The 20791-nt window shown below is 40.3% G+C and overlaps 1 protein-coding gene across 5 annotated transcripts in view; it reads left to right on the top strand.

Annotated features, from left to right (window-relative positions):
- The first annotated feature begins 2056 nt into the window (after positions 1-2056).
- The window catches only part of hps5 (HPS5 biogenesis of lysosomal organelles complex 2 subunit 2), a 43914-nt gene continuing 25179 nt past the window's right edge, over positions 2057-20791 (top strand). For 2 of the 5 annotated variants that reach the window (XM_020511660.2, XM_048607030.1), the window contains exons 1-7: positions 2057-2167; positions 8890-9106; positions 11077-11187; positions 13138-13202; positions 15551-15743; positions 17094-17224; positions 19081-19296. In XM_020511660.2, coding sequence (XP_020367249.1) covers positions 9002-9106; positions 11077-11187; positions 13138-13202; positions 15551-15743; positions 17094-17224; positions 19081-19296 — 821 coding nt within the window. In that variant the 5' untranslated portion in view covers positions 2057-2167; positions 8890-9001. Of the gene's footprint in view, positions 2168-5277; positions 5339-8889; positions 9107-11076; positions 11188-13137; positions 13203-15550; positions 15744-17093; positions 17225-19080; positions 19297-20791 lie in introns of all 5 variants that reach the window. The other 3 variants (XM_048607026.1, XM_048607029.1, XM_020511661.2) reach the window with 3 other exon arrangements.

The following is a 20791-nucleotide window of genomic DNA, read 5'->3' as shown; positions in this document are numbered from 1 at the left end:
TTGATATTGTAGAAGGAGACAAACATCTTTGTGAAAGATGGGATTACGTTTAAATCTTAGTTCAGGTTTGAATGGAATTCAGATTGTAGTTATTTCAGTCTGAGAGAATGACCACAGAAACATTATCTCTTACAATTAAATTTAAAGCAAATTTGTTTTTGTGTTGTTTCCTACCTAGTAAATATCTTTGGTTATACATTACTCTGACTATTAGAGGACTTCTGTTTTGTTTGAAATTAAAGCATGTCCCAGACTTCAGACAAAACCGAATGTTGAGTCAAGGGATATGATAACACAAACACGATCAAAATCCTGGGAGATAGAATTGAGCAGAGCTTTCCACACCTCTCACCAAGTTAACCCTGGCATCTATCCAGCAATGTAGCAAATTGTACGAGGATTGGTACTAGGCCCACTGCTTTTTGTCACTTATCTAAATGATTTGGATGTGAACATAGGAGGTATGGTTAGTAAGTTTGCAAATGGCACCAAAATTGTAGGTGTAGTGGACAGCGAAGAGGGTTACCTCAGAGTACAATGGGATCTCGATCAGATGGGCTAATGGGCTAAGAAGTGGCAAATGGAGTTTAATTTAGGTAAATGTGAGGTACAACATTTTGGAAAGGCAAATCAGAGCAGGACTTATACGCTTGATGGTAAGGTCTGGGGGAGTGTTGCTGAACAAAGAGATCTTGGAGTGCAGGTTCATAGTTCCTTGAAAGCGGAGTCACACATAAATAGGACAGTGAAGAAGGCGTTAGGTATGCTTGCCTTCATTGGTCAGTGCATTGAGTATAGGAGTTGGGAGGTCATGTTGTGGCTGTACAGGATATTGGTTAGGCCACTTTTGGAATACTGCATTCAATTCTGGTCTCCCAGCTATAGGAAGGATGTTGTGAAACTTGAAAGGGTTCAGAAAAAATTTACAAGGATGTCGCCAGGTTTGGAGGGTTTGAACTCTGGAGAGAGGCTGAATGAACTGGGGCTATTTTCCCTGGAGCGTCAGAGGCTGAGGGGTGACTTTATAGAGGTTTATAAAATCATGAGGGGCATAGATAAGGTAAATAGACAAGGTCTTTTCCCCAGGGTGGTGGAGTCCTGGGCATAGGTTATAATGTGAGAGGGGAAAGATTTAAAAGGGACCGATGGGGCAACTTTTTCATGCAGAGGGTGTGTGTATTGAATGAGCCAGAGGAAGTAGTGGAAGCTGGTACAATTACAACATTTAAAAGGCATCTGACTGGGTAGAGGAATAGGAAACATTTAGAGGGAGAAGGCCAAATTCTGGCAAATGGGACTAGATTAATTTAGGATCTCTGGTTGGCATAGACAAGTTGCACCAAAGGGTCTGTTTCCGTGCTGTATATCTCTGTGACTCTAAACGTATGAAGTTAGTGACAAAATGAATTTAGAGTCGTGACTAAACAAATGGTACTCAAACTTCCACTTAAGACAACAAAAACTGAAAGTGCTGGAGAAACTGGCAGCATCTAAGGAGAAAAAATCAGTTAACATTTCGAGTCTGGCAATCTCTGGAGTTTCACCAGCACTATCTGCTTTAGCCCTGCTTCCTCACAGCGCCAGGGACCCGGGTTCGATTCCACCCTCGGGCGACTGTCTGCGTGGAGTCGAAAGATGTGCAGGTTAGGTGGATTGGCTATGCTAAATTGCCCATAGTGTCTAGGGATGTGTAGATTAGGTGCGTTATAGGGGAATGGGTCTGGGTGGGATGTTATGAGGGTTAGTGTGGACTTGTTGGGCCGAAGGGCCACACTGTAGGGGATTCTATGACCTATGATCTCCAACATCCGCAGTTCTTTGTTATTGTTTTAAGGTAAAGTCGCCATAGCTCCAAAAGGGATGCTCTCTCATTATTTGAGTTTAAGAAATCATGATATGTTCCAAACTTGACGCCAGGGGTTACTAGACAGTTCCTGTAGCTTCGCCGTCCCCCGCGGGAAGGCTGGTACAGGCCAGACCCTGCCTCCGGGAGCTAAGATCTCGGGTCGTGCCAACCCCCGGGAGGGGGGGTCGCGTTGGGATTCCCGGTCACGGGCCCTTGCCCTCCCTCGGGCGGGGCCTATTTGAGGAAGTCCGCGGCACTTGGGACTATAGGCCGGGTTCGGTGATCAGTCGGAGTCGGTGCAGGTCAGCGCTGTGCTCTCAGGTAGAAGCTGGGTCTGGGTCTGGGGTAGGATAGGATAATCCCCTGAGAGTGTCACCGGGAATCTCCGCTTGTGGGCCGGGCTTGCAGCCTCACCACAACCCGGGAATTGACAGTGACCGGAGTGGGAACCAGGCCTGACTGACTCTCCCACTCCCCGGCACACTGCCTCCTCTCCCTTCCCACTGCTTGCTCTGTCTCATCTTTCTGTCTGTGCTTTCTCTACTGTTGTTAGATATTATTTTCCTGCTGCAAATGACCTTGTCACATGCCAACCCTGATCCCAAGTAGTAGTGAGAATACAAAGACAGATGAGGATGGTTTTGAGTTTTTTAAAAAAAAGAGCAATTAGAAAATGCAGGCAAGAGCAATTCAGAGAAGGAGCAAAACTTGATCTTACGGCAGAGCAAGTAACTGAAGTGTTAGTGGCATTTTGGGACTGGTGATCATAATTCTGTTTAGTTTTTAAATAGTTATGGAAAAGGATAGGTCTTGTGTAAAAGTTAAAGTTCTTAATTGGAGTAAGGCAAATTTTGATGTTATGAGACTAGAACTTTCAACAATTGATTGGAGTAGACTGTAGGTAAAGGGAAACTGGCAAGTGGGAAGCTTTTAAAAATGAAATAATGAGTTTAGAGGCATTATGTTTCAGTTAGTGAAGTGTAAAGCTGGTAAAAGCTGGGACACAATTGTGGGGTCCCTAGCAGAGATACTTGTAACATCTACAGCCACAGGTGAGGTGCCAGAGGACTGGAGGGTCACTAATATTGTGTCTTTATTTAAGAAAGGCTGTACAGAGAAGGCTGAGAACTACACCTGTGAGTTAGACAATGGTGGTGGGTATGTTGTTGGAGATGATTCTGAGAGATAGGATTTACATGCGTTTGGAGAGACAAGGACTGATTAAGGATGGTCAACATGGCATTGTGTGTGGGAAATGGTCTCGCAAAATTGATCGAGTTTTTGAGGATGTCATCAAAAAGATTGAGGGCAGTGCGGTATATGTTGTCTACATGGACTTCAGTAAAGCCTTTGACGAGGTTCTGCAATGTTAACCTAATTAGTAAGTTAAGATCACATGGGATTCAGGGAGAGCTTGCCAATTGGATACAAAATTGACTTGACAGTAGGAGACAGAAGGTGGTGATGGAGGGTTGTTTTTTTTGTCTGGAGGCCTGTGACCAGCTGTGTTTCACAGGGATTTCTGCAAGGTCATCTTTTGTTTGTAATTTATATGATTTGGCTGAGAATTTAGGAGGCCTGATTAGTATGTTTGCGGATGACACAAAAATCGGTGGTATGGTCAACAGTGAAGAAGGTTATCAAAGATTACTGAAAGATCTTGATCGATTAGGCTAATTGGCTGAGGAGTAGCAGACGAATGTTAGTTTGGATACATTTTGGTAAAACAGCAAGGGCAGGACGTGTATAGTTAGTGGTAGGGCACTGGGTAGTGTTGCAGAACAAAGAGACCCAGAGGTTCAAGTGCATAGTTCCTTGAAAGTTGCATCACAGGTAGACAGGGTGGTTAAGAAGGCATTTATCACATTTGCCCACTGCTCAGACCATTGAGTATAGGAGTTGGGATGTCATGTTGAGGTTGTACAGAATATTGGTAAGGCCACTTTTCGAAAGCTGTGTACAGTTCTGGTTACCCTGCTGTAGGAGGGATATTATTAATTGAAGAAGGTTCAAAAAGGATTTACTTGGATGTTACCAGGACTGGAGGGTTTGAGTTATAAGGATAGGCTGGGACCTTTTTCATTGGAGCATAGGTAGTTTGGGGGGGCGGGGTGACCTTAGAAGTTGATAAAATCACGAGGGGCACAGATAAAGTGAATAACTAGGTCGTTTCCCTATGGTGGGTGAGTTCAAAAAGGGGGATATATTTTTAAGGTGGGAGGAGAATGACTTAGAAGGGACCTGAGTGACAACTTTTTCACACAGAGGGTGGTTCATGTGTGGAATGAACTGCCAGAGGAAGTGGTAGATACAGGAACAGTTACAACACTTAACAGACATTTGGACAGGTACATGAATAGGAAAGGTTGAGAGTGATATGGGCCAAACGCAGGCAAGTGGGTCTAGATTAGTTTGGGAAACTTGGCTGGCACGGATGAGTTGGAGAGTCTGTTTCTGTATTGTATGAATCTGAGAGTTTATGATTTAATACTGAGTGTGATCCATCACTCAAACGCAAGTGTATAATGTCTTGTTAATCATTGCGTGTGTGTTCCCACGTTCTTCAACTGAGCGATCCTGTGCAGTCTTGGTGCTTAGGTGTGAGATATGCTGCCCACCTGCCAGTGGTCTGTGTAATATTCTGTCCACACTTCTCTGTGGAGATATTCCCTGCACTTTCCCTTACTGCCTCTATGTTTGGGATATATGACTGTTGCAATGTGTGCAGCCTCCCACACATTGTTTTGTGTGGAATATTAATTTTGACATCAGTTGATTATGGAACATGCTTTGCTACATGGTGTCCTGACATGTCACGTGGGCATGGTTTCCCTGTACTAGCATGTTTGTATTTTTTACTGAAGGTGTGTAGGATACCTATCTGTTTGCAGTTACCTGCTGTCATGCCTATGTTGGCCTTCTCAGCTATCTGAAACTGGAATGTGTTTAAGGCATCAGCTGTCACATCCCACTGTTGCTGCCTGTATGGTGCTTGCCACAGATTTTGATTTACTTTTATTTTTATATGGGATATTGCTGTTGCCATTTGTTGCCCATCTCTAACTGCCCTTGAACTGTGGCTTACCAGGGCCATTTGAAGGTTAGTTAAGAATCAATTATGTTTCTGTGGATGTGGAATCAAATGTAGGCTTGATCAGGTAAAGACAGCAGATTTCCTTCATGGTGAAAATTAGTGAATGATATGGATTTTATGGCCATTGGCAATTGGAATTTTTAAAAAGCTAACCTAGACTTTATTGAATTGAAATTTTACATCTGCCATGATGGGATTCAGACTCTTATCCCCAGAGCATTAGTCTGATTTTGTGGATTACCAATCCAGCATCATTTCCCAGTTAGGAGGTGTGTTGTATTATTTTCCAGAGCAGTTAGTAGGTTTGATTGGCTTATTAGACTTTCTGCTGTTTCAGATTCTCGGGCAGCTTGGGACAATTTGGCTCAACTTCTGTAGGCCTACGTTGGACTGGGTTGGTATGTGCTTTATACATTAGTCAGTTTTTACAGTGAGTTATTGTTTTACTCTCCTGCACCATTATAAAGCTGTGAGAATGCAAGCTCTGTAACCAGGATGAGGAAAAATTGATGTCACATGCAACTGCAATAGGATCCAAGATTGTAAAGTCTCAAAGGGCTTCCCACATCCGCCAATTATTCTACTAATGTCAAATCATAAGACCCTGCTACCCAGGGCCTGAAGTCATATGAACGTGGTGGACAGGACAGTAACAGTTCGTACTCCAAACAATCATTGTACAAGTGAGCATGAGAATTCCAGTGTAGCACCTAATATTCTGGGAGAGATAAAAGGACAGCTATTAAAACCTTAGACCAATTTATGGAAAAAGATACTTGGAATTCCCTTGTTAAACTCCAATCCTAATTAACTGTGTCCAAAAGTTCTACTGCGTACCTGATACATCATCATTTTTACATAGTGTCGTCAAGATGTACAGTACAGAAACAAGACACTTCAGTCCAACTTTTCCATGCCAACCAGATATGCTAAATAAATCTAGTCCCATTTGCCAGCATTTGGCCCATATCCTTCTAAACCCTTCCTATTCATATACCCATCCAGATCCCTGTTAAATGTTGTAACTGTCCCAGCCTCCACCACTTCCTCTGGCTGCTTATTCCATACACGCACCACCCTCTGCATGAATACATTGCCCCTTAGGTCGTTTTTAAATCTTTTCCCCTGTCACTTAAGCCTGTGCCCTCTAGTTTTGGACTCCCATATCCTGGGGAAAAGACCTTGGCTATTCACCTTATCCATGCCCCTCGTGATTTTATAAAACTCTATAAGGTCACCCCTCAGCCTCTGATGCTGCAGGGAAAATAGCCCCAGTCTGTTCAGCCTCTTCCTATAGCACAAACCCTCCAAACCTTGCAACATCCTTGTAAATCAATGTGGCGATGGCCTAGTGGTATTATCGCTGGACTGTCAATTCAGAGATTCAGATAATGTTCTGGGGACTTGGGTTCAAATCCCGCCATGGCAGACGGTGGAATTTGAATTCAATAAATATGTGGAATTAACAATCTAATGATGACCGTGAATCCATTGTCGATTGTCGGAAAAACCCAACTGGTTCACTAATGTCCTTTAGGGAAGGAAACTGCCATCCTTACCTGGTCTGGCCTACATGTGACTCCAGACCCACAGCAATGTGGTTGACTCTTAACTGCCCTTTGGGCAATTAGGAATGGGCAATGAATTCTGCCTAACCAGTGATACCCCTCATCCCGTGACTGAATAAAGAAAAAAAAGTCTTTCCCATAGCAAAGAGTCAAGAATTGAATGCAGTATTCCAAAAGTGGCCTCACCAATGTCCTCTGCAGCCACAACTTGACATCTCAACTTCTATACTCAATGCATTGACCAAAGCATACCAAACGTCACCTTCACTACCCTGTATACCCACAACTCCACTTTCAAGGATCTATGAAGTTGAACTCCAAGTTGTCATTGTTTGGCAACACTCCCTAGGATCTTACCATTTAGCATATATGTCCTATCCTGTTCTGCCTTTCCAAAATGCAACACTTCACATTTATCTAAACTGAACTACATCTGCCACTCTTTGGCCCATTGACCCACCTGATATTGTCAGCAGTGACTGGCAGAATGTTCAGGAAATATAAAACCAGTTTGGACTCTTCAGGTGGACTAGTGGGAAACATCTCAAAGCATCCACGTTTGCCACTTGGCCTCCCGGATGAGGTTCCAGCTTGTAATTGTACACACTTAGAATAAAAATCCACTGCTGAATTCAACCTGAAGCTATGTGTGGTATGCCCCTGTCCTCTTTAAGTAGCCGTAGCTAGGGTTTGTCATTCGTTACTTCTACAACTTTACATCCATAAAGGTATTGGTGGAACTTTCTCACACCAATGATGACCACCAAACCTGCCTTCTCTATGTTGTGATATCACTAAATAAAGGAAACTTTCCAGCTTACTCTTGAACGTATGTGCCGGATTCACACTTGCTGCACAAGCTGGCAACTTGTTCTGAAGGTTAATAAGAAAGTGATGAATGAGGTACAGTTACAATGTTTAAAAGACATTTGGATAAGTTCATGAATAGGAAAGGTCTGGAGGGATATGGGCCAAGCGCAGGCAGGTGGGACGAGTTTAATTTGGGAACATGGTTGGTGTGGACTGGTTGGACTGAAGCGTCAATTTCCATGCTCAGTGACTTTCTGGAAATCCAACTCTTGGCATCTGTACGTACTTATGATGCAGAAATACTTTATATATGTTATCTGAGCATCTTGACTGTTACTGACCTGACTACCTCATGGTTGTCCTCACAAGATTTAAGAATTGTCTGCTTATTTTTTTTCTATGCAATTGGTGCTGATCATGATTCAGTAGGGAGTCATGTTCTATTATACATGAGTCTCTTTCCTGTTCAGTTTTTGTTCAGATCCTTGTACAGTATATACATGTTTGGTGTTAGCCCTATCCATGTGCATAACACACACAACATCTATGCTGAATGTCATCTGCCAGGTGTGTGCCATCAGATTGTAGCCCTTGTCTCTCATTCAAAGACTTTTTTTCAGATGGTTTTCACAATACCTTTGTTTAGATGATTAATAAAGATTGTGAAGAACAGTAGACCTAATACTGAGCCCTGTGGCAATCTACTTGGGACTGCACACAGCCACTACCATTAATAACAATCTTCAACTTCCATTAATATAAAATAATTCTCTATTGATCCAAAACCTGCATCTGAAATACTTCACCACCTAGCCTTATGTCTGTGAGGGAGTGTGGCCAGGAATTTATAGACGGACTATCTGATTTGTACTCGACTCTGTTTTATTAATGATGCTGGGGGTTCCAAGTCTCTGCATCATTTTGTGTGCTCCAGTTGCATTAATTGGAGGTTATTTTCATTTTATGATGACAGTGTACTCCAGTGGAAGAGAAGATGAAGAGACTGCATTATCCAATTTCACTCGTTTCATACCCCCACATGCACTGGCTGAAGCTAATACCCTCTTTAAACCCTCTCAATATTGCAGGATTGCAGAGATAGGATGCTAGGATACACCCACTGTTGTGCATAACCAACTACTTGGAGCTATCAGAGAGAGTGGTGGAACACCAGTTTCCCCTGACTACTCACCTTTTGACATGGGTGTGCAGCTTGGTGCTCAAGGGTACGAGCTCGCCAAAACACCTCCCATATACTCCTGGCCTCCTGGATGTAGTTATTGTGGTGTGCTTATGATTGTGCATTTATTGATTTGTGTACTCATGAGTAGAAATGGAAAGAATCTGTTATCTTGGACCCATGTTGTTTAGGGAGCTGGAATGAGTGCATTCATACTTTTCTTCAAATTTCCTATTTTTTTCTGACCATTAGCTAGCAATGGCTACTTTTTAAAAATTGTAAATGATGGTGTCTGAGATTATGTTAAATTGTAGCGTTCTGGTATTGGAGTAGATCTTCTGACTGAAGTTAAATTGCTTACCAGGGATTTGTATCCAATTTCTATCCGCAGCATGAGCATGGAGGATCTGCAAGAAAGACTGTGAAGAGGTTCGCAAACTTTGTGAATCATATCTTCTGTCAGTTTTCTTATTTCCATTGAAACACATTCACACACCCTTGCCATGTCACTGCCAGTGCTTCCAGAGCCATGCAGCCATGTCCTGGCAGAGTTGGACTCCCTGGATCCCCTTTTATCTGCTCTGCGGTTAGATTCAAGCAGATTGAAGGTGAGTCGGGTTGGGAAGGTGATAAACCACATGCTCGCATCAAATGAAGTTTTATATTTTTATTGGAGGGAAATTGAGTGAATATATTGATCCAAGTTGATCAGATTGTACTAAGCAGCAATGATCTGTTTTGTGTTACTATCGTTCTGGGTTTTTGCCACTAACAGCTGTCAGGACCCTGTGGGAATTGGAGTGCTGCCCTTCAACATGGGCAATGGCAATATTTCAATGAACACTGCAGGTGCAATAGTTTTTAGCCAACTTTCCTTTTAAGTCCTGTACTCTTGGTCAGTGCAATGACTCGCCTGCACTGATCACAGGGGGGGAGAGAAAAAAAAAGGGTAGGTAAACAGCACAGTGTTCCTGTTTCAAATTAAGATAAATATGTACCTTTCTATTAAAATGGAAGTATGGGATGTAGTGTGCCATGTCCTTCCTGCTATGACATGTGTAGGAGAGTTAAAGGGTCCAAATTTCCATTGGTGGGATGTGAGAAGTTGTATCTCCCAAAAAACTATATTGCAGCCTGAGTTCTGAGGAAGGGTCACAGGACCCGAAACGTTAACTCTGTTTTTCCCTTCACAGATGCTGCCAGACCTGCTGAGCTTTTTCAGCAATTTTGTTTTTATATTGCATCCTGAACTGTTCATCATTTTTATGTTAACAATTTGAATGAAGGATTAAAAGGATGTGTAACCATACGGGCATTTGGCCTGCAGAGCTTGCTCCACCATTAAAATTGATCATAGCAGATCGAGCACTTTTATGTCTTTTACCAACACTTAACCCCATAACCCTTTATGCCAAAAAATTTCAAAAAGTTGTCAACCATTACTTTAAATGTACTCAAAGATTGCGCTTCCACAGCCCTCTGAAGTAGAGACTTCCAAAGATTCACCACCCTTTGAATAAAGAAATTCTTCTCACACAGTCATAAATGGCAACCCCCTTATTTTAAATTGGACCACTGGATCAAGACTGCATGACCAGGGAAGACATCTTGCCTGCATCAACCCTGTCTATCCCTTTGAGAATTTTGTAGGTTTTAATTAATCATACAGATCTATAGCACAGAAAAGAATCCTCTGTGCCAGTTAAAATCAACCCGATAACTATTCTAATCCCATTTTCTAGCACTTTACCTAAGGCCACATATGCCTTAGCATTGTAAATGCCCATCTAAATACTTCTTAAATGTTATGAGAGTTTCTGCCTCCACCACACTTACAGGCAGAGTGTTGCAGATTCCAAAAAAAAAAGTTTTTCCAAACCTTCTGTCCCTTACTTTGAGATCACCTCATTCTTTGAGACCACAGAGAATATAGGCCCGGTTTTCCCAGTCTTTCTTTACAGGACAGTCCCACCAATGGGAACAAGTCTGATAAACCTTTATAGCACTCCATCTATGGCAACAGTGTACTTCTTCAGATAAGTAGACCAAAACTGCACACACTATTCTAGATGCTGTCTCAGTAAGCTCCTGTACAATTGGTCAATACTTCACTTCTGTACTCAAACCCTGTTTTAATAAAGGCTAACATTCCATTAGCCTTTTTAGTAGCTTTCTGCACTGGCATGTGAGCTTTTCAGTGACTTATTGACAAGGGCACTGAAGTTCCTTGTACGTCTACACTTCCCAACACCTCACCATCGAAGAAATACATTGCATACCTGTTCTTCACATTTTTCCACATCGTATTCCATTTACCATGTTCTTGCCCAATCACTAAGTCTTTCCCAATCCTTCTGAAAAAAAGTTTTACATCTTCCTCAGTCTCACATTCCCAGTTAGCTTTGTGTCATCTGAAAATTTTGACCTGAACTGATGGAAACTGGTCACTCAGTTAGGGTAGGTTTCATATAGCAACTGGTGTGAGATTCTAGTGGGGATCAGTTAGGTGGGGTCAGAAGGTGGAAACATGGTTTTGACATTATAGCTATGATATTATTACAATGCATTCTTTTCTCAGTGTACGTGTTTGTCAGTGTCTCGGAAGTGGTTGGCACTGGGCAGCTCAGCTGGTGGACTGCATCTAATTCAAAAGGACGGTTGGAAGCAAAGACTCATGTTAGTGCACAAGGTGAGAAATGAAATTTGTTCGCATAGAAATTTGTTATGCAGACCTGTTTTCTTAGGATGAAAATGTGAACTTTTGAATTAAAGATAGGAATAGGCCACATGGCCATTGTTCCTATTCTGCCAGTGAGATCTCCCTCCACATCCTTACTTTCTCTGGTAACCTTTCACCCCCTTTTCCTATTTAGAATCTTTCTACTTCTGCATTTAAAATATTCAAACACTCTGCTTCCACCTTTCAAGGAAGCGTTGCAAAGATTCATGACCTTCAGTGTGCAAAAGATTTCTCCTGATCTCTGTCTTAAGTGGGTGACCCTAAATTTTAATAGTGCCCCTTAGTTCTAGATTCTCCCACAAGAGGAAACAACCTTTCCACATCTACCCTGTCAAGACCTCTCAGGACATGGTTTGTTCACTCAAGTTGCTTATTAACTCCAGCAAGTACAAGACTAGCCTGTCCTTTCCTAATAAGACAACCTGCCATTTCCAAGTATTAGTTCAGTAAACCACCTCTGAACTATTTTCAATGCATTTATATGTTTTCTTAAATAAGGAGACCAATACTTCAGATGCAGTACTTCAGATGTGGTCTCATCAATGTCCTGTATACCTGAAGCATAACTTCTCTACTTTTTTATTCAGCTCCCCTTGCAATATTGTACAGTATATTGTATGTGAGAAGTCAGAAATAGAATTATTAAATGTTTCTGTATGGTTACAGAACACATTCTAGCACAGCCAAGGGAGAATTGGTACAGGAGTATGCTGAAGTATTTTGTAATATGGTAATAATTGCACTTCTGTCTTTGAAAGCTCAGTTATGCACTGCCTTTTTAAATGAGTTTAAAACAATTCTGTTTCTTGGTATACTACATCTGCTTCTTTTAAGTGGGTCAGCAGTAGGCGTGCTGCAATTGTCCTCGCTAACCTAGTGAGGGAAAAATAACATTGAATTTCCTTGTTCTTCATTAGTGAAGTAACCTGCTAGAAAATGCTCTGTTGCAGATACCTGAAGTCAGGATCAGGCTCAAATATAGTGCCCTCCATGGTTGAATAATGTGCCAATGTTTGTCCTGTAGGTTCAGACATAATGAATGGTCACAGGTGAAGTACTGTTACCTTATTGTAGCCCAGCACCACCCACTAGGGCCTTCTGTTGCGGACCCCTTTAAATGGTTCAAATGCCCCCCAGAAGATTTGAGCAGACAATATGGGCCGATACCTCAGAGCCATTCCACAATTGTGCTGTATTCTGGAACCATTTTTCTGATGCCTTGTTAACCTGCTTGTTCTGATAGATGTAAAAGATTGGCATTATTCAAAGAGTGAAGATTGTCTTGGTGTCCTGTTCAACATTCTTTCCTCAACTAACTGATGATTTGAGATAACAAGGTGTAGAGCTGGTTGAACACACCAGGACAAGCAGCATCAGAGGAGCAGGAAGGCTGACGTTTCGGGCCTAGACCCTTCTTCAGAAATCTTCTTCAGAAAGTGATTTAACTTGTTTATGTTTGGAGGCCTTGTTTTCACTTGCAAAACCAGCATCAATGCATTCAAAAGTTATTAATTTGGGACATTGAGGGCTTGGTAAAGTGTTTATATAAATGCAAGCTTAGTCATTTGAGCAGGGAAAGAAACAGGGCAAGTAACAAGTTTAAAAAAAAATTAAGCATGACTAGTTTGTAATTTAAACATATGTGGTCTCTTAGCTCCACTATTCTTATGCCATGACCAGCCCTATGGGTCTCGAGTGCTGAATTTTCTGTTGATACAAGTACTGCAGTGTTCCCCTCTCAAGGTCTTAAGCAGCATTTTCCTCCTGTCTACAGGAAAGCTGCACGAGGGCTCAGCAGAGAAGTACAAATCATTTTAATTACAAAAAAAAGGTATTTTGTGAAGCTGTGCCTTTGATATTAGAATGATGTGAATTTGAAAGGATTTTCTTCTACTGCAGGAAGGAACTCTCACTCATGTTGCTTGTTGTCAGAATGATGAAGACTATGTTGCTGTAGCAACTAGGTAAGTATACTTTATTATTAGAGTTTTAATTCTGGATTCTTTTCGTACCCTGTAGCAGCCACTCTCAGTTCACACTTTATACAAAAACACTAATAGATGCAGTTACTCTCTATTCTTTAAGACCAAATTGAAAAATGGAGGATTATCCTGCCAAATTTTAACCACTTTTGTAAGTGAGCCTTAATTTCTCTTGTCTAAGAAAAGGTTTTCACAACCTTTGCTGATAGTCAGTTAAAATTTGTTAGTGTGCCCAAATAATCATTTTCAATTACTTTAATTGATGGTTGTAACCTGTGCCTTCACTGGATTCACATTTTGTTCAGAAAACAATAGAATAGAGCTACCTTAAGCTTTCCTTGAAGCTTTAACTCAGAAATATACAGATTAAAGTGGCTAGACAAAGCCAGCAGAAATAAGAACATGGATTATGATGTAGATGTTAAGCTTATCTGGTTATACAGTATACAAATAGGAGCAGATCGTGTACACTCATTCGCAGCAATGTGCACTAACTACAAGATGCACTGCAGAAATTCACCAAAGATGCTTAGACAGCAGTTGCCAAATCCATCATCACTTCCATCTAGGAGGACAAGAACAGCAGATATATGGGAACACCACAACCTGCACGTTCCCTTCCAAGTCACTCATCTTTTGACTTGAAAATATGTTGCTGTTCCTTCAGTGTTGCTGGGTCAAAATCCTGGAATTCCCTTCCTAAGGACATTATAGATCAACCTACAGCACATGGACTTCAGCGGTTAAGAAGGCAACTCACCACTACTTTTGCAAGGGCAGCTAGGAATGGGCAATACATGCTAGCCAGGCAGTGATGCCTACATCCCACAAGTGAATAAATTCTTAAAAAAAAAGTGATCTGTGAGCATAATCTGCCATTCAATCCATGCGTGGCTGATCTTGCAATTCCATATTGCTGCCCACTCCCCATACCTGATTCCCCAACATGAAAAGATCTGTCTGTCACAGCTTTAAATACAGACAGCAATGGAGCAGCCACAATCCTCTGGGATAAAGAATTCCAACGATTCTCCACCGTTCAAGTGAAGACATTTTTCCTCTTCTCAGTGCTAAGTGATGCTCCCCTTATCATAAGACTGTGCTCCCATGTTTAATATTCCCAGCCAGCAGGAATGACTTGTCAAGGCCCCTAATTATCTTGTATGATTTCAATAAGATTACCACTCACCATTCTAAAATCCAGTGAATATTTGTCCAACTTATTCAGCCTCCCTTTATAGGACAACTCTCATCCCAGGGTTGAGAACCGTAATTTTCTCATATTGTTAGGCTTTCTTATCTTTCAACAGTTATTAAAATTGCCTGGTCTTTCTGACTCACTTAAAAGTTTAATGGCATACACAGTGACCTTGCAAAAAAAAAAAGTCCTCAAGAGCAGTGACTGGTACTTAGTCAATTTATACCAATTAAAAGCAAGTGAACAATCAATCAATTGTTTGAATTCAAATTAAATAGTTTAACTCTTCTTTCTTGGGTTAGCTGAATAAAAACTTAGTTAAATTATAGCATTTTGTAGCACAAAAATCTGTTTAGGCTACTGTGTCAATGCCAAGTCTTTGAAAGAGCTGTCTAATATAGTCCGACACTTCAACTTTACTTCATTGTCTGGCAGAATTTGTACTCTGCAAATATATGGTAATTTACCATTTGAAAGTTCCTATGGAACATAGTGACATTATGTTCTAATTCAGTTATTGCTCAAAATTTTATCAACTCTGTTTCTTCAAAGTGGTCAGGTACATTTTGCCTTTAACAAATCTTTGGCTGTTTCTTATTAATTGAGACTCTTCCAAGTGAAAATTAATTTTGTCCTTGAGATGGAAAGAGATTTATATGTATCTTTCAAATGTCCTATTTTAATTAGGGAGGGCCCAATGTTAAACAGCAGTGAAGGGTGAACTCGTAAAATCAAGATTTTATTGAATCATGTCTACTGGTAACAATTCCACATTTTCACACGTACACATTAAAAGATATGACTCTGTGTAACTGGGCAATTTGCCTATCATGAAATGTGTGTCAGGTGATTCCCTATTTAAGAGGGTATAAAATGACAAGGCAGTCAGATGTGCTGAATGAAGCATGCTGCAGGGTGAGTGAGATAGAGAGAAATTTTGCAGGAAAGACATTAAATTGCTGGTGAGTGACAGCAAGCATGTATGTTGTAACCATTGCATGCTTTAGAGACAAATATTCTGAACACTGAGAAATCTTCATTGGAGAGAACAGGAGAGATGTTGGGTTTTCATTAAGCAAATTCCTAGGATGACCAAGTCCTCATTATGATTTTGGTGTTTTCCCTTGTTCAGCCAGGGACATGTGATTGTGTGGGAGCTGCATCATGAGCGGCGTGGGAAACCTGAACGTATTTATGTGTCGTCAGAACACAAAGGCCGACAAGTCACTGCCCTCTGCTGGGATACTACTGCTCTCCGTGTCTTTGTGGGAGACAATCTGGGAAAGGTTTCTGGCCTGAAAGTGAATTCCTCCAAACAAGGAAAGGTCTGTGATGTCTTTCTTATGCAATATGCTCCTATCTATCTACAAAATGTGGCAAAGAAGTAGGGTGAGCAAATCATACCATGGTATTCATCCCACCCAAATGATATAGCATAATCTTACCGCATAACATTATTCCTCACATTTTAAAGGACTCATTAATAAATGCATGATGTAGCTGAGCCATATAGACCATGAGGCCATAAACTTAACTTTTAATGTGTGCCGTGTGCTTAACTGGTACAGCAGTCGAGGTGCTACAGTTGATTCAACATTAAAAAGTTTGACAGTAGATAGGCAATGGCTAGTATTAGAAGAATGAATGCTTGGTTTTCAAAAATACGCAACAGGAAAAGCGGGAGCGCTTGAGGAGGCTTATAAAGTTGCCAAAAAAAATAAGCCTGAGGATTGGGACAATTTTTGAATTTAGCAAAGAAGGATCAAGAAATTGATAAGGAAGAACGATTTGAAGATAAAAATGGCAGAATTACAAAAAGGGATTGTGAAAGCTTCTATATGTATGCAAAAAGGAAATGATTAACAAAAGTGAATGTGATTAAATCACAGGACCATTTAAAGTAGGAAATAGAAAATTGACTCCAGCATCTGCAGTTCTCGCTGTCTCAATGTGATTACTAATAGTGTGAAAGACATTTGTGAGGTGTATGATTGTATGAAATTATTGTTGGAGTGCAGATTGTGCTCATTGTGATCTATTGTATTGCTGTTTTTTCTCCAGTTGAGCTGCATTCCATTTTTAAATTGAGAAGCTTGGATAAAGGACAAATCCTTGGTGTAAGATGTTGCAATGATTACAATAAATGTAATTAAAGAAACAGTTAAATAACTAAAGAAATAATGATTAAGCAGTGCCAAACTCAAGTCAGTCAGAAGAAAACACTTAAAATAAGCAACAAAAGCAGAAATTGCTGGAAAAGCTCAGCAGGTCTGGCAGCATCTGTGAAGAGAAATCAGAATTAATGCTTGGGTCCAGTGACTCTGATTTTTCTTCAGTGGTGCTGCCAGACCAGCTGAGCTTTTCAAGCAATTTCTGTTTTTGTTTCTGATTTCAGCATCCACAGTTCTTTTGTTTATTTAGTTGAAATATGCAGTTTTATAAATAGAGAAGATATGTGTTAAGTAATAGCAATCAATACTCTGGTGTTCTGAGTACTTTAGTAACAAATAATATAGATTTTGCTGGAGAGAGGATAAAAATGAGATAAGAAAAAGTTATTGGTCTGTGAATTTACTGTGCACTGCATATTCGGGAAGAGTGTTGAGGATGCAAGAATTGGTGTTGTGAGGTCGATGCAGAGACATTTTATTGATTGCTTTCTTATTCCATCTTAGGCTGCTGCATTTGTGATGTTTCCAGTTCAAGTGATTACAACAGTGGACTCAAGAGTGGTGCAACTTGACTATCAGGAGGGCAGATTGTTGGTCTCATCTCTCACTCGCTGCTATCTGTGTGACACTGACAAGTATGTGCCAGTATTCCATATATGTTAAGACTTTAATTGCTGCATTTTAATTTTGGTTTTGAAGATTTTTCATGCTTTTTTTAAAGTGGAACATATCTGCTTATTAACTTTGTTAATTTTTAAGTTGTTGATTTCGTTGAGACTTGTGCTATTGAAGGTGGAAGTCAGCCAATACCATCACCTCATTCATCTCAAACTGGGTGTTGCAGTTTTGTCACCTATACTCAATTTTCTCTCCAAGAGGTCACAATCCCTAATGGGTACAGTTTTCTTGAGCACCATCCAGCTTTCTGAATTTTACAGAGGTGGTCATTCTTGATGTGTGGAATTATGGTGGACCTGGTTAATTTGGATATTATTTTACTATTAGAATCTGAGCTTGTCCTTGCCTGGTGACATTTGGGACACTATACAATAAAATTGATTGGTTAGTGCTCAATGATAAAGCTTCCCCAATTTTCTCTTCCTCACCCCCAATCCCAAGTCACTCAGTCCACTTGTAAATTTATTGGCTAACTCGTTACAGATCGCAAATTAAATGAAGGGCTTTCCATGTTAACATGCCTTCGATGTTAATGCAGGCCATGTATTTAACTAACCTGTATGTGCCTAGTCATTCTATGTTGCCAGTTGTTTAAGATGGTTCAGTAGAAGGTAAACTGTCACAACTCCGAGGTAATGCACTGGAAATCAAGCCCCGCAATTCCTGGAGTGTCACAAATATGATTAAAAACCTTCAGTTTACCAGAATGATGAACTCAGGGTGAAAGAAAACAATCACCAGGTTTCTGTACTTAATAAGAAAATAGCTATTTATTGTGGACAAATTATCAGTGGCGGTTGGGGTTTGCAATGAAAAGTGAGTTAGCTGTTACTGGAGACTTTCTGACACCTCCATATGAGCGAGAGAGACGGAGCTTTGTGATGCTTTCTCTTTGCAGGCACTGACACCATGCACCATGGCTGTCTGGTCAGGAGCCAATCAGAATGTTGTTGCCAAGCCGTTTTTCTTTAGTTCGGATCCCATTGGCTCAGTGTGTCTGCTTCTGCACTTGCTGTTCCTGGAAGCACGTAACATTATATACAACTCTTGAGGTGCTCCAGTAAACATGATTTTAAATTTTGCTATCTCCTTTGTTTAAAGCAGTATATTCCTTTTGTTTCCTCAAAAATAAAGGAAATTTTAAAAATGTGATCTTTACTATTTAAATTGGACCTTGTACTTAGAATTTCTTGCTTCAACCAAGAGTTCAAGGGCTTTTCATTTTATAATAAGTCTAAAGATATTTTTCATAAGCGGTGAGACCAAAAATATTTGAATTGAGTTGGTTATTACCTATATTCTGACAATGCTGATCTCTTACGTTGTCAGATGGATGCTGGTATCACAAATTTCCTTTAATTCTCCAATTCAGAGTCATGATCTGGTTCCAGTTTTCTTTTGCTGATTTTTAACATTTGGCTTTCTCCAACACTGCTAGGGTAGCTCTGTCTCTGAAATATTCTATTGCACCCCACAAGTTGGGGGAGAAAAAGAGAAGCACTAACAGATTTTCAATGCGAGAGAATTTGAATAAGAACAGACCTGAAATATATTGCTTAGAAGTGGTTGTACACCAATACAAGGCTTTTAACATTCTTGGATGTATGATATCTACAACTCAATAAACTAAAGAGGAAAGGGCATTGTGGTACATTAGTAGTGTCCTTGCCTCTGAGCCAGGAGTTCTGGATTCAAGGCCCACCTGCTCCAGAGGTGTGTCATAACATCTCTGAACAGATTGATTTTTCTTCTAAAAATGTAAAACTGAAGAGGTTTGCATACTCGTTCGTTTACAATTCTTCTTGGATGACAGAGAGAAGTTCTGGAGGATTGGAAACAAGGAGCGAGATGGAGAATTTGGAGCCTGTTTCTTACCAGGATCAAAGAACACTGGATTCTCACAGCCACTGATATTCTGCGCACGACCTGGTTCACGAATATGGGAGGTGAACTTTGAGGGAGAGGTGCTGAGCACGCATCAGTTCAAACAGTTATTGGGATCGCCTTCACTTCCCATTATTTCTCACAGGTATTCAGTTGCATAGCTGTTAAGTGTCACCTTGATTTAGTATAATTGCTCATTAAAACATGAAACAGGTGAAGAAAAGGTCACCAAATGCACCTTCCTTAAATTTTAGACTTTGAAGCCGGGCTTCCAGCTGAGTTTTGAATGCCTTTGAAATCTGTGCCTCAACAGACTCTCTGATTTATTTTACACATTTCTACCACCTCCTTATTGTGTCTTTTATGCTCTTTGTCACTGGTTGTCAAACAGTGCTTGTTTCATTTACTGACTGCCACTGTGAAGCTTCCTGGTATTTTCATGGACACAGTTTGCTTTGTCTCCTTAAATACCTCTTTACTACTTTCAGTTATTCCCAATAGGAGCAGTTGAAGGCCATTCAGTTAGATTATGGCCCTTTGCTACCTCAACTCCGTTTACCACCTTTCCTCTAGATCCCTTAATGCCCTTCTTTAATACAAATCTGTTGAATCTGTTCTTTAAAAAAAGTTTGAAATTTTCTAATGCATAGGCCATTCCTGAATCTAGAGAGCAATGCAAAATTTTAACTAAGTACATTTGCAATTTCCTCAGCTATTCCTTTTAACATGTACTCACTGTATTCATGTCATTAAGATAACAAAGTTTTCATTGTTCATTTCATGAATATACCTTCTTGTACTGTCATTACTGCACTGCAGTCTTTACTGGTCGTGCTCATTTCTTTGAGTTTTGCCTGTAATTTGTGTCATTTAAATATAGGAAAATATACAGATCCATTAGTGATGATTACAAAATTAAAAAAAAATTCTATCCCATAATCTGTCATTGAGTTGAAACATCTAGCATCCATTTTCATCCCTGTTCCCATCCCCAAGCTATGCTTTCCTGTTGCAGCTTGTTATATGCATATTTCACTCTGATAAAGTATTTAAGTCCAAATGCCTGTTCATCTTCTCTGTTTTGAAGATAAGTGCATACTTCAAATTTATGGTTGTCAAATAATCATTTGGATTAAATTGATTAGCCCCCCTAATTGTCATTATTCCTAACTTTTCATGTAAATTTTCTTGTTTTCACGTTTTATTATATCCAATCCTTGGTATGAATTCTGTTGCAGATCCACTTTACTCTCTATGCATCATACTGCAGATGAGGTAAACAATTACTGTTTACAAGTTATTAACCTTATATTTCCTGTGTTTATACTCCTGGTTAGTTACTCCAAACATCATCTGAGCTAGCTGCTGGTAGCCTTGGGTTATCTGTCTTATGTCGCAATCCCTAATTTTATGACTATTTCTATTCATTTGTTCCTTGCTATTTGCAGACCATCTGCTCTTCCACTTCTGTTATATTTGATAAAATTCAAATTGTTTAAAAGAACCACAAGATGCTTGCTGGTGACTCCTGTGGCTGAAGTGTTATTCTTTAGCTAAGCAAAAGCCAAAACCCAAAATTAATCTTGCCAAGGTTTTAACTTGGTATTTCATCTTGGGGAATTCCAGCAATGATTTCAGCT

This window comes from Rhincodon typus, chromosome 17 (assembly GCF_021869965.1).
Source record: "Rhincodon typus isolate 14 chromosome 17, sRhiTyp1.1, whole genome shotgun sequence".
Lineage (NCBI taxonomy): Eukaryota > Metazoa > Chordata > Chondrichthyes > Orectolobiformes > Rhincodontidae > Rhincodon > Rhincodon typus.
The sequence above is the reverse complement of the archived record's forward strand: the minus strand, read 5'-3'. Positions and strand labels throughout refer to the sequence as shown.